The sequence below is a fragment of the Numenius arquata genome, chromosome 6 (assembly GCF_964106895.1).
Source record: "Numenius arquata chromosome 6, bNumArq3.hap1.1, whole genome shotgun sequence".
NCBI lineage: Eukaryota > Metazoa > Chordata > Aves > Charadriiformes > Scolopacidae > Numenius > Numenius arquata.
The window spans coordinates 47,211,048-47,228,376 of record NC_133581.1 but is presented as its reverse complement, the minus strand read 5'-3'; the positions used below and the strand labels follow the sequence as shown (position 1 = coordinate 47,228,376).

Here is a 17,329-nt window from a genome sequence, read left to right as displayed (position 1 = left end):
CTCTGGAACCAAGAAACACTGCTTTAAACTTTGAAACAAAAATTACTGGAAACACCCCAAAGAGACTTTGTTACAGACAAAAAGATACATTTTTATGTAGCAGGAACCGGTAAAGGCAAATGGCGAAAAAACCCGTGTCTCTTCACCACGGCAAGAGACACACACGGCCACACTAAAAGCCGTTATTAAACAACCGGAGGAAGCGAGCGCTGAACCGTCAGCCTTTGCAGACCGCGGGAACTCCTGATGCCCACCCGGACCACGGAGAGACGCCTGGCGAAGCTTCCCCGCCCCGGGCAATCCAGCGGCGCACCCTGCGGCCGGAGCGGCGCCGCTGGGCGGGGAGGGGAGGGGAGGGCCGTGCCGGTCCCGCCTCCCCGCCGCTCACCTCAGCCCCGGCTCCTCCCGCGCCGCCGCGACAACCGGAAGCGCGTGGCTGGGCCGCACGCCGAGGCGGGCCGGGTCGTGCTCGGCCGCTTCTCGGTGGTTCCGGCGGGGCGGCATGGAGGAGCGACGGTACCGCTCGGCCTCGGGGGCGCCCATCGCGCTGCGGCGCCGCCAGCACAGCGCCTCCTGCCGGGAGCTGGCCGTGCGCTGCCCCCGCCTGCGGCTCCGCTCACTCAGCGCCGCCACCTCCGCCGCCTGGCTGGCGGCCTACGGCCTCTTCGTGCTCACCGAGGTACCGACCGCCCCCCGGGCCGCCCCCCGATCAGACGCCGAGCCCTGAGCCAGTGTCCCGCTGAAATACCGGGGGGGTCATCAAGGGGCTGTGGTTGGCCTCCGAGAGGGTCTGTGGCAGCCTCTGTCCCCAAAGCCCACTGGCCTGGAGGGAGCCACGTGGCCTTTGCCGAGCTGCTCCTAGGGCATGGGCAACGCCGGCCAAGGAAGGTGGCCATAGCCGGTGAAAAGGCGATTCCCACGTATCCTGGGCCTCCTCCGTGCTCCGGGAATGCCGAGGCAGTAGATGGTGATGAGACTGCAGTGAAAAAGAGAGAGCTGTGGTAGCCAGGGTCTGAGGGCCCGCAAGCTACGACCTGGGTGCTCTTGGTGGCTTCTCAGATGCCTCCGTTGGTTTGTAGCCCCTTGCCAGATAGGGTAGATGTAGGTATGGGTGTGGAGTGAGGCCTGTCACATTCTTTTGAGTCCAAATAACAAATGCTTACTCGGAGAGATGAGTTGTGGGAGTCTGCAATAAAGGATATATTGAAGAAGGTGAGCGATTGCTAATCCCCAGAGGTATTTTCCTGAGTGAGTCAGAGAGCACTGCACTGTGAATGTCATCTACTTGTTTATGTTTCTCAGCCAAGGCAGTAAGACCTTGGCAGTACAGATTTCCAAAGCTGCTGATAAATCCAAAAGTATTAATTTAGCTACCTGATCTGTGACCCATACTTGCAGGGAAGGACCAATTTCTAGACCCAGACCCAATCTCCAGATTGAAGTCAGTAGCTTGACTGAAGAAGCTGCTCACTGTGACAAACACTACGACTGCTGCACTTCAATTTTTTCAATAATCTTTCCCAAGGAATGAAGACAGAGATTGCGACATGAGTCAGTTGACATATTTCTGATACGAAAAGATGATTCGCATTTTTTTAGCTGGAAGGGAAGCTGTGTTTGAGTTGTATTTGCTACAAAAGCAAACAGTGGTTGCCAGCCTGCTTGGTTTTACACATGCTCATGCAGCTCATATGCAAGTGACTGCAATCCTCCCTTTCTGACAGGAAACCAGATCTGAAAATCTCTCTCTGTGTGGATTTCAGTGTCTGTAATTCATGACTGTTTTTTCTTTTTGCCATGGTAACAAACTTTTGGAGAAGTCCTGTACCCTTCCTGTTTGAATGTGGCCATGGCTTCTTTACCTCACATGGTGGTACAGGTTTGAGTGGTAGCGCCACACAGTTCTTGTCCTTTAGGAAGCGTCAGTTATAACTGATGCATCGGTGTGCATCGGAGCTCTCGAAAACATGTGCCAGAAATAGGTTGTAGGTTGCAAACCTTTAGGATTTGTTACCAGGTCTTCAGATGACTTCCTGTTTGTTGCCTATAGTTCCATCAGTTATATATTGTTTTACGTAACAGCAATCCCAAGATTGCAGCGTGCAAAAGACACTCGTCCTCAGTTGAAGCACAGGAGAGAGCAAGTGCTCTCTAGATTGGTATTTTAAGCCAGGAAGAGAGACAAGGTTTGAACAAGTTTAGACTTGCGTTTTGTAGGAGGAAACCACTAGGCTGGTGTTTTTTCCTAAGAGATTTGTCTTCCTCTCTGAGACTCCACCTCTGCTCTAGTAAACATTTCACAACACTTCTCTGTCAGTGACATCATCTCTATAGACATTTGTTATAATACACTGTCATTGATGTAACTAGCTGGGTCTGGCTGAGATTTCTACACTAAATTTATGAGGGAATAGAATTTTCTTGCAGTTTCCAGTTTCAGCTCCAGTTCTTTCAGACCGTACTGTGAAGGCTGATCTAAATCTCATGACATACATCAGCCAGCCAGGTGAATAAAAGGAGTCCACCTAAGTAAAATTGCCTTGTAACTGTAGCTTTAATGTTATAATTTACTGTGAAATATTACTTTGTCTAAAACCATGTTCAATTAATTGTAAGACCAGAGCTCTGTCTTTGCTTGGCTTGTGTTACAGAATAGCATGGTGCTTTCTGCTGCTATCATCATCACGCTGATTGGCCTGATCGTATACTTGCACTTCGTGAAAATTGACCAGGAATCGCTGTTGGTCATCGGCTCGCTCGGCATTCAGGTGACTTCATCCTATGCTTCAGGGAAGGAGAGCACAACCTTCATTGAGATGAGTCAAGTGAAGGATGTGGTTATCAATGAAGCCATCCATATGGTAATCATGCACAGTCTTGCTTCTTGTGTATCTGTGGGCACACTCACATCCAGTGTATTTTCATGAGCGTGATTTACCAGAGCAACTAAACACAGCACCATCCATAGTGTTAGTGACATCAGGAGCTTGGTTTCAGATTTCTTTCTTTATTCTCTTATCTGTTCTCTCACCTTTAAAGGAGAACTTAAGACAAACAAATAACCTCAAAAAGCCAAGTCCATCCCTTAGATAATGCCACTGACACTGAGCTGGTGGTTTTAGTTCTTTGTGTTGAACTGTTCTTACAAACCCTGATGCCAAGCTCCAAAAGTAGTCAAGACGGAGTGAGAAGATAGGCAACGCGAGATGATTTTTCCAATTTCTGAAGTTTTCTGCAAAGCTCCTTTAGAAAAGCAGACCTTACCCTTCCAGCATAATAATAATAAAATATAATAGAAAAAAAACTCAGGTAAAATTATTTTTTTTATTGTGTGAATGGAGGAAAGTTATAGATATAAATTTGTAGACTTGACTGTGGCCTGGGTTGATTGGCCTTCAGACTATTGAGTTGAAACAGATTCTGTGATAACTCCTGGCACTTTGATGGCGTCATCAAACTCCAATGATTTTTTTCTGTTTGTCTTGTAGCAAAAAGTTATGTACTACCTGTGCATCCTCCTCCAGGACCCTGGAGATCCTCAGGGAGTATCTGAGGTTGTGCCACTCTTTCAGGTGAGTTTGCCTGAACGGTGGAGAAATCCAGATCTGTGCTCTGTGTGTGTGCACCAGTTGTCTAAGTGTACCTTTATTCCACTACAGGTAGCTGATTACAGTTGCCTTTCCCTGACTGGGCCTTCAGGCATTGTGGAATGGGTGGTATTGGAAATCTCACAGAATTACGTACCAGGGGTGGTCTTTTAATTTGCCCTCCATTCAAAGACCAGGGAGCTGTGTAAATAACCCAACCGGGAGCTTGCATGAAGTAGAAGTCTTTGGCTCACATAAGCTGCTGAGGACTCATACGGCTTTCTCTGTAGTCTCGTGCTCAGTGTTACCATCATAACTATAGCACTGCACTGTAGCTGATTTTTCTCTCAGCTCTGTGTGCCAAAAGTGCTCATAAAAACCTCCTTGGCATACAAATGACTTCCCCTGTCTCACCTGTTGACAAAGATCACAGTACAAACTGTGAGCAATTTGCTTAATGTATAATAACTTGTTTGCTTTACCATTACCCTGTCTCCCCTTTCTCTTCTTTTGCTAACCTGTTCATAATCCCATTTTGGGGATAGATCTTATTTCTGTATGATCCTTGGGTGGTGGTAAGCAGTACAGAGGTACTTCACATCTTAGACAGCTGATGTTTATAGCCCTCTCTGTCCTTCTTAATTCACTTGCTGCTGGTAACTGTCAGTTTGTAGTCCACATCCAGTTTATGACTAGATACAGTTAGTCTTCAGCTAAATACTAACAGGTATAAGTAAAGTATTCCATTGATACTTGCTGCTAGCTTGGTCCCACAATTGTAAAGACATTTACTAACAGTAATATAAATAAAGTATTTCACACATAGTCGAGCAAGAAAAATGGATTTGCTGGATGTCAACAACTACTAAATTTCAGCTGCACTCAGTTCCTTTCCAGTGTGCCTTTCCAGCTTCAAAGAGGCTGCCTGGCATTTGTGTACATTCTTTTTTTTTTTTTTTTCCCCTAGCTCAACTCTGAACAGTGTTATTTCCATGGAAATATCTTAGCATTGGTAGAGCTGACTCCACCAGCAAAGGAGGTACAGAAAGAGCTGTGTCAGTTTGCAATTCATTACCTGTCAGTAATTCTCACTTTAACATGCAAGTTAGTGTGTTACTTAGTTTGGAAGCAGCAGTGATTAGTAACTTTATTGCATCTCCTTCGTTGGGTTCCTCTAAGTTATGTCAGCCTTCAAAAATACAATTTACCGTGTCACTGAGCCCAGGAGCAGTTCTGCGCTGAATTGACCTATTGTTCTCTTAAGCAACACTTGCAAGGAGAGGCATTTGATGGACTTTACACAGTAATGCTGTTTTGGGAGCTCAAAAGTCATGGGACTGTAGGGACGGTGGGACTGGGAAACTTTCACCTCCTTGCTGGTTTTAATCTGGTCCAGGTTAGAAGTGACAGAAAAATCATTATACTTTGACCACTGTTTGCTGTTTGTGTGAAATGAATTGATGTTTTCAGTTAACCTACCATTGTCCTTTTGTTGACAATACCGCCAGAGGCCAAGGGCCAGGTGTCTAAATTCTCTGTCCTGAAGGTAGACTTTTCAGGGTGGAGGACACCTAGGATGGTAGATTAGTGTATGGAAATTAGTTTCGTAGGTCTCTAGAGGGAGTACGGCCTAGTAGATAGGTTAATGGGCTGGAAGGTGTGGATTTTCTTCCGTGCTGTCACTGTGCACTGTGAGCAGAGAAAGAGGATTTCTGATTTGGTGAGAGACTCGGGCTAACTGCAGAATGGTGCTGCATGTTTTGACCTGACGGCTTTAGGGACTGGCGTTTTTCATCCCAGAGCAGGTATGGCTTATGGAATGGCTTTGCATTCCTATATCACCAGTTTACATCAAACGCCTTCTGGAGTTTCATGAATTATTTATCAATGAACATGTAAAAGGGAAATCTGTTCTCCATTCACTTAATGTGAGAAAGCTGATCAACTACAGATACCTTGCTGTTGGCGTTCCTTCTACACGTCGGCTTCCGATAGTCAGCTTTGTGGCAGCTGTCTCCACGTTTCCTTTCCCTGCCTGACAAAACTCACTAGTGGGAAGTTAAAGCTTTCCAGCTCTTTTACAGCCAGTTCAGAGCCTCATTCTCTGTTGTTTGTCTTGAATTCTAGAGCTCCAAGCCACGTCTGGACTGCTTGATAGAGTTGTACAAAAGTTGCCAAGAGATCCTGGAGCAGAGGAAGACGGCTCCACAGTCAAGTGGTATAAAATAGTAAAAAAAATAATCAAGGAGGTGAACTTGCAGCAGGACTTGGAGAGACTCACAGAAAAGCAAGCAAAACTGCCCCATGTCTTCTTTTAATTAATGAGTAGAAAGTGGTGCAGCAGTAGAGTGAGGTTAGGGCTAAAGGCCCACACAGACTCACAGAATTGTTACAGAAAATGTCAGCTCAAGCACACAAGTGAACCTCAAAATCCTCTGCTGTGGAGACAGGTGGGCAGAACTTTTTAGAGTCAGACAGAGAAGATTTATCCTTGCCTCTCCAGAAAAGAATTATGGGGAAATTATGAGCAAAGGGAGGCAAGAACATGCATCAAACGTTTACTCTTTTGTGGATCTGAAAATTCTGATAAACTGACAATGTAACCTTGGCCAGACTGCCAAAAATGTGCTTTTTTTTTTTGTTTCTATTTAACCCTTTTTTTGAAAAAAGCATGTACCACTCTAAATACCAAAGCTGATGGGTGGGCTGGGACAGTAACCTAATCCACATGAGAATTTCAGAAAGAACATAAAATTAAAACATACTGTTGCATTCAATTATGTTTAATGAAATAAATATGGGAGAGCAGACCTTGGCCTCTTCAAGGATCTGCTACCGTGGAATGGTATCCTAGAGGGAAGAGGGGGTCCATAGCGGTTGATACTCAAGGATCACCTTCTTCAAGTGCAAGAACAGTCCATCCCAGTAAGCAAGAAGTCAAGCAAAAATGCCAGGAAGCTGGCATGGATGCATGGATAAATGGATGAATAAATTGCTCCTGGAAAAACTCAAACACCAGTGGTGGAAGCAGGGACAGGTAACCTGGGAGGAATATAGCAACATTGTCTGAGATGGAGTTAGGAAAACCAAAGCCCACCTGGAGTTGAATCAGTTGAGGGATGTCAAAGGCAACAAGAAGGGCTTCTGTAAGTACATAAGTTGCAAAAGGAAGACAGGGAAGGTGCGGACCCATTGCTGAATGGGGCAGTGGCATGGTGACGCAGGACATGGAGAAGATACAGCATTGAAAGGGCCACATCAATTGCTCTGAGAATATGAGGCAAATGTGTTGTTGAAAATGATGGTAATGACTATGTGAATAAAGATTTATTGCTCTGTACTCCTGTGATAACTTAAGGTTGGGAAATCCTTCTTTGTTGATGAGCTAAAAGTTACTGTAACCTTTAAGTGGTATTTTTCTTTCTTTTTTACCATGACTTCTTAGTAACATAACTAAGACAGTTGAAATGTCAAAACAAGAGCTAAACAAGCAAGTTGGCAGGAGCCTAGGGGCCATGCTTAATTTGCATACAATGCTATACTATGGTTGTCTACATCATCTCAAATTAAAACGTGGCAACATACCATCATGCAATATGGTAGAGATAAGGTGATTTATTTTTTTCCCATGGTGCTGCAAAGTTTGAAAGACACTGGTTAGCTCACGTCACAGGAAGCATTCTAGTTGTCCAAGTGAAAGGCAGCAGCTTGGGGATGTGCCACTGGCTTTTGGGTAACATCTAGGTTACTTCATTTTTTATGGGTTTATTTCTCATAAATACTTCAAATGTTGGGGTTAGCCAGATTTTTAGTTCCAGTACTGCCCTAATGTAAATTGGTGGGTCTCTCTGAAGTCAGTGAAGCTGGAGCCTGATGCAGATTATTTGGGTGCAAGTCCAGGCAGAACTGGGGAGGGCGGGTGTTAGGGCAGGAGCAGAAAAGAGTGGCAGGCCCTGGGAACGTGACAGTGTAAATGACTGCAATGGAAGTCCTTTGACTAAGAAGCATGTGTTATACTTCGGTTTCATATAGCTCAGGGTGTGGTTGAGCCAGGTTGTGTTTCTTCATGGGGAGGAGAAATGGCCAAGGCCCTTGAGGAGCACTATAGCAGCAGGAAGATTCACTGAGCTGTGGGGAGAACATGTCAGAAAATAAATTATGTCTCAGCAGAGTGGACAGGGTTTTCGGCTTAAGAGTGTGCTGGGAACATTGACTACACTGTAAAAATCCCATGAAGTCCTGAGAATGTGCACTGAAGAAACAACCAAGTAGCTGTGTCACAGGAGGAAGTCTGGAAGGTTGTTTTAGCCATCTTTTGAAGGAGTGAACATCCTGTGCCCATAGGAGTGCACTTTAGTCATGCACTAAAGTTAAGAGAAGATCAGCAGAGACAAACACGGAATCAGACTAGGGCAGGTTTGCACCAGGTGTGTGCATGGATATCAAACACAGTCTTTGTCCTTTTTTTTGTTTACATTGAGACTGTTTTGGCTTTTAAAGTAGTTTCTTTCATTCTGAGAATAATACAGTGTAATTAATCACAACTGCATTTTATTAAGAACAAACAGAAATCTCACAGTATCTCCCAGACAGCCTTCTATATACACACAGCAGTTGGGTAAACAAAGGATCCTGTCATCTCATTCTATGCTGCAGCAATAATCATTGGCAAAAGCATTGATTAAAATAAAAATTGTTTTCTCTACCAAAGAATCATACAAAATAGATATCTACACAGGTTTGGTTGGTTGGTTGAAGTCAGGTAAGCTATAAATAGGAGGTATATGTGCATCCATCAGAGTGGGGTTGTCCCTGAAATACTCAAGTATTGATGAATATTTTTAAGAAATAAGGAAGAATAAAAAGTTCTATATGCCATGCTTCTCAATTTAAAGTGCAGTTATAGCAGAAAATAATGAGCTTCGGGCAGCTCTTGCTTATTCAACATCTGTGCTTCCTGTTTGCCCTGGTACAAGTCTCTCAGGACATGAGTGTTGGCGCTGTGAGGGAAGTACAGCCTCTGAACTGTAGACTTTTATGCCTTGAGCATCCCCAGCACCGATGACAGCTCAGCTTGTTCTGAAGAAGCTTGGTGACTGGTGGGATACAGGAAGCAGGCTGCCAAACAGACCTTCAGGTACAGGAGCAATAGTTAGGCACAGGTGATTGAGTGAGGAGGAATAATGCTCTCTGTATTCAAACTGATGTATCTATACTAAGATCACCGTGTACGTGAGAGAGCAGCAAAATATGTACTACTGACCACTCTATCAGTATATATAGTCACTTAAAAGTATCTAAAGGGAAAAAAAAAAAGAGACTAAATACCTTCTCAAAATTGTTTTTGGCTCAGAAAGCTTCCACCCTTTTCTGTAACTTCAAGGGATGGTCCTTAAATTCGTAACAAGTGGGTATGTTACAGCATGTGCAAATCGGGTCTCTCTTCATACAATCTTTTCCTGTCATGTGTCTGCCATATTGTTGCCAGAACCCACTATGGCATGGTCTGGGTTTTGTTTGTGGGTTTATTTTTGGTTTTTTGTAACAAAGATGCCGATAAGGGGTTGCTTCGAAGGATTTTTGTCTGTCCCATGCTCTTCTCTTTTAATTTGTGGCTTTGCAGCAATCTTAAGAGTGAAACAAAAACTTCTTGAAGTATCAGCTCCACTGTGTGCATTAGTTGGATATTTCAAGGTTGGTGGCAGGTACCAGGGAGCAAAAACACTGGTATGGTTGGTTTGTTCATTTGTGAATAGCTTTGGTTTGCTATTACTGAATTCTTTCTAATGGTTGGATTCACACTGTTTAAATTTGGGAAAGCTGCCCATGAATGCATAATTATTATGAAGTTGCAGATGGTACTTTTGAAAGTGCAGTTATCCTTCCTTAGCTTTTTTAGAATGCTTATGAGAATAGCTGAACTCAAGCCAGGCAGATTTAGATTTTTTCAAGAAGAATTGCTATTTGTTTTTTTAAAAACAATTTGTTTAAAATCCATTAACCTTCTCAATCATAACGAAGTCCCTTTGAAACAGATCCAAAAACCCCCATTCTTCAGGAAAGACTGAAGAAGAATACTTGAGTACACATTTGCTGACTACCTCCTCCTTGCTATGGGAGCACGAAGGAAGCAGGAGTTTGAAAGGATCAGCTTCTGTCAAGTCAGAATGGGAGAGCTGGTTTGGGAAGATCTGTTCCAGTTGCTGAAAGACAGAAAAAGTACAAAATTTGCTTGCCTGGTCTTCCTTTGTCTGAGATTACGTGCAGTTTCAAACGCATCCCGAGACATCTACAACAGTGATTAACAGAAAGAGTCTTTGAAAGTGCTTGTCTGATGGTGGAGCACGTGATACCTTCAGCCCTGCAGCAGAGATATAATGTTTATCTTTGTATAACAGCATTGGCTCCCAAAATGTCCCAGTCCTGTAGGAGACAAGGCATCATCTGACAGTGTTCCAGTCCCAGTCGTTCTGAGTCCTCAACATGCAAAGACATTTCAGTACCACTGAACTCTTATTCTCTATTCCCTGTTTCAGATCTGAAATTACCCTTGACTTCCATTAGAATTATTCTTGTCAGTTTAGTTACTCTTCCTTCTGAACAGCGTCTTCTTCCTTTCTTTCATGCCTGGAGCAAGGACTTGGAAAGTTTGTCTCTTTCGGTTTTGGCATCAGTTTCAGGGAGTAGTCGTTATAGCTCTAGGGAAAATTAAATTGTCATCTTGGTTGTGTTAAGCAGTTGCATAAAAATGATTATGGTCTCTGCAAAAAGACTATCTTAGTAGTTGTTCTGGGAGTGGCAAAATTGAATTTAAACATGGTAAAAAAACTTTAGTGTGATGGCTATTCACAACCAGAGTATAGAACCAAAGTTATGTCTAAACTACCTGATCAGACTATGTCATGTTAATCTTTATATTCTGGTAATAGCCTTTTCATTGTATATCTAGTTTACGGTGCAGTGATACGCAGCTCCTAATACAGGCAGTATTCAATAGGATGCATCCTTGTACAGGGTTCGTGCCACATGTCACACTATCCATTACCACCTGGTTTTACTTTTAATAGGTCTGTGTTCAGCCCACTGCAGTCAGATTCAAGCCTATTGCCACTCAAATCTGCTGTGCAGGGGTTGCAGTCTAACCCAGGTAAAAAGTGAGCATGTTAGGGATTGATGCAAATAGAAGATTATTGGAAATAATGATAATAACTGAAAGGGGCTATGATGAGGAAAAGAGGTCACTAGGAGTTTTAAGAGCTGGTCTGAGATTTCAGACACAGGGCGCGCAGTGATCTAAAGGCAGGTGCAAAGCTGAAAATGGGAGGGATCAAAGAAAACCTTTGTGCTTGTAAGCACAGCAGTATGATCAGGAGATGGAAGAAGAATGGGTGCAAGGAAGGAGAGCAGATGTAATGTGACTGGAGCACTATGCAGGCAAGTGACCTGAGGGATGGTATTTTGGATGGAGTGTGGCATGGAAACGAAACTCCTGCACAGTCCCCAAAAGCAAGACTTTTTTAAAAAAAGAAGGGACACTGCCTCTACACGCACTAAGGAACTTTGTCTATTCTTATCGATAAAGAATCAGAGCCTGCATTAAAGTGAGGTGTGTAACCAGCAAAATCACAGCAGTCTGCAATTCAGTACAGAGCAGTGCAAAAAAAAAAAACCCCAACACAAAACCAAAAAACAATCAATCAAATCCCTAAAGTCATTTGGAATGAGACCTCAGAGCAGGGTGGGCCCCTTAGTGCTTCGGGGCACAGAAGGGTAAAAGCACCGACTTTCAGCCTCCCAGAGCTTGTTGGCAGGTGTTTTGCTGCGGGAGGGCTGTGTAGAAGGTAGGAGCGAAGGTGTCGAACGGTAGTTAATATAGCTGGCAATAAGAAGTGTTGCTTCAACAATCTAGGGGAAAAAAGAAAATGATTAACTGTAAGTCAATTAGAGGTAAGAGTGCCCTTTGATTTTTAGAACCCATTGACTGCATAACTTTTGCAAATGGCTTTCTCACATGGAGTTGTTGGTTTTGAAGCGAAGGTCTGTCTTTAAGAGTTGGGTCTTACAGTAAGTCCCTTGATTAAAGATTCCAGCTTACAAGGGATTTATTGAATGTATGTAGCTAGTGCAGCAGCCACAAGTGTATGTCCCTAGGGCTTGCACAAAATGCCCAGCTGTGACGCTGCCAGATGGAAAGAAACTCACCGTTCATTTTGTAATTACCTTTGGAATTGCCATTGTGAAAAGGAGTTTTTCAGTGATGTTTTTTCCAGAACTCCTTTCTTTCGTTTGACTGACTACAATCATGAAGTCATCTCGACAGCCTCCAAAGGTCAGCACAGAGGAGTATGAATAAGAGACCTTCAAGTGCTGCAGACAACAGAGAGTTTGAAAGAGTCATAGTTCTGTAAAAGAAAAAATGGCCACCTTAAACTAATATTTCTACTACTTACTGCAAGAACACCAGATCTCCAGCTGTAATAGACAGTATAGGGAATTGGCTCTATAGGTAATGGCTGGCAGAGAAATCTCAAATGATAATTGCATTTCTAGTTTTCTCCAAGCTTGCTCTACACCTCTCTGCTCCAGAGCAATAGTCCGAACTTTGTTGTATCCCGGATGGTGGTAGTTAAGCACATACCACTGAGATTTTGGAAGATGTATGAACATGTTTGCTGCTCATCAAAGAGGCAGTTAGCTGTTTCGTGAAACCTTACCTGACACTGGAGCTGTAATTTTCCTTTGTTTATGTAGTGTTCAAACATATCACTGACTTCCTCAACTCTGACTTCTACAAATTAACTTCTGGATCCATTTGAAGTTAAAGACCAACTTTTAGTGACTTTAAGTGGACTCAAGGGAATGTCTTTCTGTGGGAGGTAAGTTACTTTTCTTAAACGGTGTTCCTCACCATACCATAGTGTTATAATCCAGTATGCTGATACCATCTTCATTCACAGCTATCCAGACTGGACAGTCTTCCAACGAGGAAGGCAAAACAGGCTACAGAAAAAGAATTATTAATTTAGATATTTCTTGACCACCACGCAAAGATGTTTATTTCATCACACACACAAATCTTGGGTTTTAAGGATAAAGTAAAGACAAGGGTCTGACCCAGTTTGACTTTCTAGAGGACTTCTCTCAAAATCTGGAATAGCATTTTCAGATTTACATAAGAGTTTTGGGACTAGTGGCACAAGAGATGCAACGATAACGATGGCATTGAGATTAATTAAATTCCATCAGTGTGGTTAAAACTGAAAGAAATGCTAGGACAGAGCAACAAAGCAGCAGTTCTGCTCTGCTGTGGTTCTTATATCGCTCCCATCAGTCAGGCAGGCAGTGAAGCCTGTTGGTTTCTATAATGCCAACACACCCAGTACCATCACATCAATGCGGTTTTCTTTCTTACGGATTTTGACAAACATGCAGCAATTATCTGTTAAAGATGAGTTATGTGTTGTTATGAATAATGACATGAATCTTTCCTGGGAATCTGCTATTATCTGACTAATGCCATAGGCTTTGCTGTTTAACTATGGAAAAGTTAGAAAATATGTTAATAATCAAAAATATCAACATTATTTAAACTGTGGGTCGAACTATTCTATGTTCTGATTCTTCAGTGTCATTAACCTCAAATACCAGTAACCTCTTCTGCTTTTACTGCTGACAGTGGAAATAATTGTCTTTTGAAAACTTATTGTGTATTTGCTCCAGAGGTCCCTTTCATCCTTAGACTTTATGTCTTAACTATAGCAGCTTTAACTTCAAAGCAAGGAACACGTAACTATGAACATGACCTATCTCAAGCTTTCAGTAGAGGAGGTTTCTGCTGACTTGGGTAAGACAGTTAATGCCAAAACAAGATTTCTCAGCCACAATGTGCTAAGACCTTAGTTCAGGCATGAGTAATAGGCAGAGAGCTCTATCCTGGGATGGGCTGAGAGATGGTACAAGCTACAGGGAGAAGCTCCAGCTGTTCTTTGCTCTCCCACTGATGCCTGTGGGCTGGCAGCTTAACCAATATGTGCTTTAGTTTTTCTGTTTCTGCAACAGGACAGTAGCAGTGCTTACCTCTCTCCTGTGGCAAGGAAAGCAGCCAGCTCTGTGCCAAGCAGAGAACAGGACTGAAATACCCATTCTCCTTTTAGAGAATCAGCTGCCAGGTGTGATTTATGGGGGACTCTTCCCTCCCACCCCCCGCAGTCGTATGTAAATAGTATTTTTAAACTATCATTGCAGCCTTGATGACCAGGAAAATTCGTGCCTGAGAAAGCTTTGGCAAGGTTTGTAAGGAGATTTAGTTCTCTGCGTTATGATCAACTGATGCAGCCAGGGAACCTTCAGAATTTATTTACTAAACACTAGCAACCCCTAGTGTTTAGAACGTATTTATCTTCTTTCTAAATCTATGTGGTACCAAACAGAGCTGTTCGTTCAGAACAGACTATTGTTCAGTTTTTCCCTTCCTGAAGTTAAGCATTTTCAATCCGTGTTAACCAGAGATCATAAGTATATGTCTGCTCAGATAGTTCACTCAGGAACAGAAAAAAAGTGTACTCCTGTTACCTTTGCAGTAAATACGTTGGCTCCAAAGAGAGGCCACTTCCGGGCCACTGTCAAATAAATTCGAATGCATTCTGGTGGAGAGCATCCCTGTAGAACCATCCACTTCGTTGCCAGCCTGTCAGCCAGTTGCCTTTCACAGAATCCAAGACACAAGACATCATTATTTACTAATGTCTTCCAAGGAAAGGTGAGTAAAATTATAACAATTTATAGATGTACCTCTCATTCCAAAAGGGCTGTTCTACACAGCACCACAGACAGGGCTGTTTGCATTGTCAGTTATGAGGGTTGTACAACCTGAGTTTATTTTAGCATTTTAATGCCCAAGAATCAGAGTCACATATGGATTGCTCACTGGTGAATATATTAAACAACTGTAACTACAAACACTCAGGCAGCTGTTACAGTAAAATCCTGCCCAGCTTGTCTTCACATTCAATTATACTCACACCTTCATCTTAACTGTAGCATACTCTATATGGAGTGGCAATATATATTAACTCACTCTCGATTTGGCTCACTAGGGATGGTTTGGCAGCTATCTTGCTACATGCAGATGGAATTTGCTTCCAAAAGGAGGTAATTGTGTTAGTTCCACCACTGCATCCCTAAGTAGCTTTGGATCTGGAAGATTATCATTCTCTCGTTAAAACAGTTAGAGCTGAGATCCATGGCAGTATCCGAGTTCTGTACTTGAGATCTCTGCATTGTGTGTGAGAATTTCCAAGTCAGAACATCAAAAAGCCCTGCTAAAATATGTCCTACTAGAATTACTCCATGGCCTGAAGCAGCCCATATGTGCTGGCTTTACGGCTCATTGCAAATGTTAGGCATCTGGATTCAACTGACACTCGGGGGAAGGGTAAAACAAAAATTCAGAAACAGAATTCATCTTAGGCTTAGGTTAGAGTTTGTTGGAACTGAAATGGCTAACTTGGAAGTGAAAGGCTTAAACTTTTTGTTTAGGGAAAAATTAGTTGGTATTTGGCTCTTTTTATATTAGTTAACTGCTATTTTCTTTTAAAGGAACCTTTTCCTGACACTTGTGTTTTGGTTAAGTTTCTACATCAAATAATCTTGACAGGGCTCCTTGAAACTTCTTCAATATAAAGACAGAATTTTGCAAGTAAAATTTGTTTTCAGTGCAAAGTATAGAAAAGCAAACAATTTACCTGAGCTGTTCGGGAGTAATGTTTTGCTTGTAGCGTTTAGGGTAGAATTTATCTAAGACTTGGTGGAGAAGATGCTGCATTTTTGATTGTGATGTTCCTCCAGGACTTGAAGATCCTGGTCGATCCAAATCCCCATACTCCACCTAAGACAACATTATAGTTTATAGTGCAACACAACTATGGGGTTTTTAGTGCAGTAGAACATTCCACAAATTCCCATTCCGATAACTACTGTGTTTATTAGTCATGCAAAAAGACACCATTAGACTGGCGAGTTTTGTAACAGCATTTACCACAGCAAATGTATACAACAGAGCAACCACTGAGGACATGACCACCCAAGGAATTCTTTACCAATCCAAGAAAGTGAAACAAGAACTCAGCCAGCTCCTTGTTGTAGGGAGACACTTCTGAATAACTGCCAAGCTTTTGGGGTTTATTTTCAATTAGCCAATTAGAACAACAGCCTATCTGTAAATAGATAGGACATTGTTCCCGGCTTCTTCATCTCAATTTACATTGCTTTAACAAATGCAACAATCAGTTTCAGCTCAGTAAGAAACTACTATCCTGTTTATCATGCCCACAACCCATACTGTGTGTTTTATGTGGCAATAGCTAAATGCAAGCCTGGAGGTCTAATGGAGGATCCTACATGATGGTCTTCCTGAGTAAGAGGCTATTGGCAGTGCAACAGGGAAAGTTTTTACTATTAAGTGGAATTCTATTAGTGATACTATTTCCATATCTCTCCTAAGGCACTACTTGGAGGAGTTCTGGGTATAGTCCAGCCTCACTGTTTTTTCCAATATTTTTCTTCAGAAGGAAAGGAAAGGCACTCCTGTAGCAAATTTCCTCACAGCAAAAGGTGTTCTAACAACATATGTACGCTGGTATAATGTGTTTGGCATGGTACATCTCAGACTGTATGTTTGATAAGAAAAACTACTTTTGATGCAAAAGAAAGTTGCTTAGTCAAAGATATTCAGTGTACAGCTGAAGTCCCTGGAGGACAAAAGGGAGGATTTCTGCCCATAGCCATACTCACCTGAGCCATCAGAGCCACCATTTCCAGAGCTAATTCCTTATTAACAGGAAACCTTCCATTGGCTATTTCATTGCTGACTTGGAAGGCCAGTAGCAACCGCTCCCGGTCTGTCTCACCTTTGGCCTGGCTCCGAAAATATAGCCTAAAAAGCAGAGAGGATTGTGAAGTTAAAAGATACTGTGAACTGAGAGTAGATGAACTTTGTGTATTGTGGGGGTACTGGACAGAACTTTGGAAGCTGAGCTGCTTCTGTTATGAACAAGATTTAGGCAAGGAGGCTCAAAACATGCTTGCTATCTTTGGAAGCCATTTGAATTCTGAGCGCCAAGCACTTCAAGAAAGTGAAGCCTTATTAAACACAGGTAAATCAAGTGTCCGTCCATCCCTATCAAGCACAGGCAATATTTCAGATACGGTCTTCTCTGCTTATAACAGAATGCAGAACTGTGTCTGCTCTACACGTATAAACTTCTACATGACAGCCTTGTAGACTTGTTATTTTTGCCATCTTTGTTTTGACCAGTTACACTTATATTGTTATTGTCATTGTTATTAAAAAAGTTTGCTTCAGCAGGAAATAATAGAAAAAAATTGAAGCAGCATTCTTGCAAATCAAAGCTTCCTGCTATTTTTTATTCCCTTCATACTTGCAATTTCTTTGCCCTGGTATAGCAGGATGATTAATGGGGCTTGAAGACACCAGCTTGGGGAATGCTTCCCAGAACCATTCCTCATACATGCCCACACCATCTAATTCAAATATTAATTTACAGCTGCATCTATGACTATATATTCCACAATACAACAGAAGATACTTATTTCAGTGGATCAGTTTGTTTATTTTTATGTCAATTTAAGATTAACACCACCATTAGGACCATAGTGACCTTATACATCTTATCAGAGTCCTTGGCTTTAGAACACCCCAACCTTGGAAAGACCTTATCAAA

At 42.5% G+C, this 17,329-nt stretch overlaps 2 protein-coding genes across 2 annotated transcripts in view; one reads left to right on the top strand and one right to left on the bottom strand.

Annotated features, from left to right (window-relative positions):
- Positions 1-451: 451 nt before the first annotated feature.
- Positions 452-6,925, top strand: PIGH (phosphatidylinositol glycan anchor biosynthesis class H). The gene is made up of 4 exons (XM_074148943.1): positions 452-679; positions 2,652-2,861; positions 3,489-3,572; positions 5,715-6,925. Exons 1-4 carry the CDS (start codon positions 503-505, stop codon positions 5,814-5,816), a joined length of 573 nt encoding a protein of 190 aa, XP_074005044.1. The 5' UTR covers positions 452-502; the 3' UTR covers positions 5,817-6,925.
- Positions 6,926-11,315: 4,390 nt separating this feature from the next.
- Positions 11,316-17,329, bottom strand: part of PLEKHH1 (pleckstrin homology, MyTH4 and FERM domain containing H1) — a 44,678-nt gene continuing 38,664 nt past the window's right edge. The window contains exons 23-28 of the mRNA XM_074148941.1: positions 16,380-16,521; positions 15,332-15,474; positions 14,160-14,289; positions 12,501-12,587; positions 11,808-11,954; positions 11,316-11,492 (exon numbers count right to left, since the gene is read on the bottom strand). Coding sequence (XP_074005042.1) covers positions 11,316-11,492; positions 11,808-11,954; positions 12,501-12,587; positions 14,160-14,289; positions 15,332-15,474; positions 16,380-16,521 — 826 coding nt within the window. The remainder of the gene's footprint in view (positions 11,493-11,807; positions 11,955-12,500; positions 12,588-14,159; positions 14,290-15,331; positions 15,475-16,379; positions 16,522-17,329) is intronic.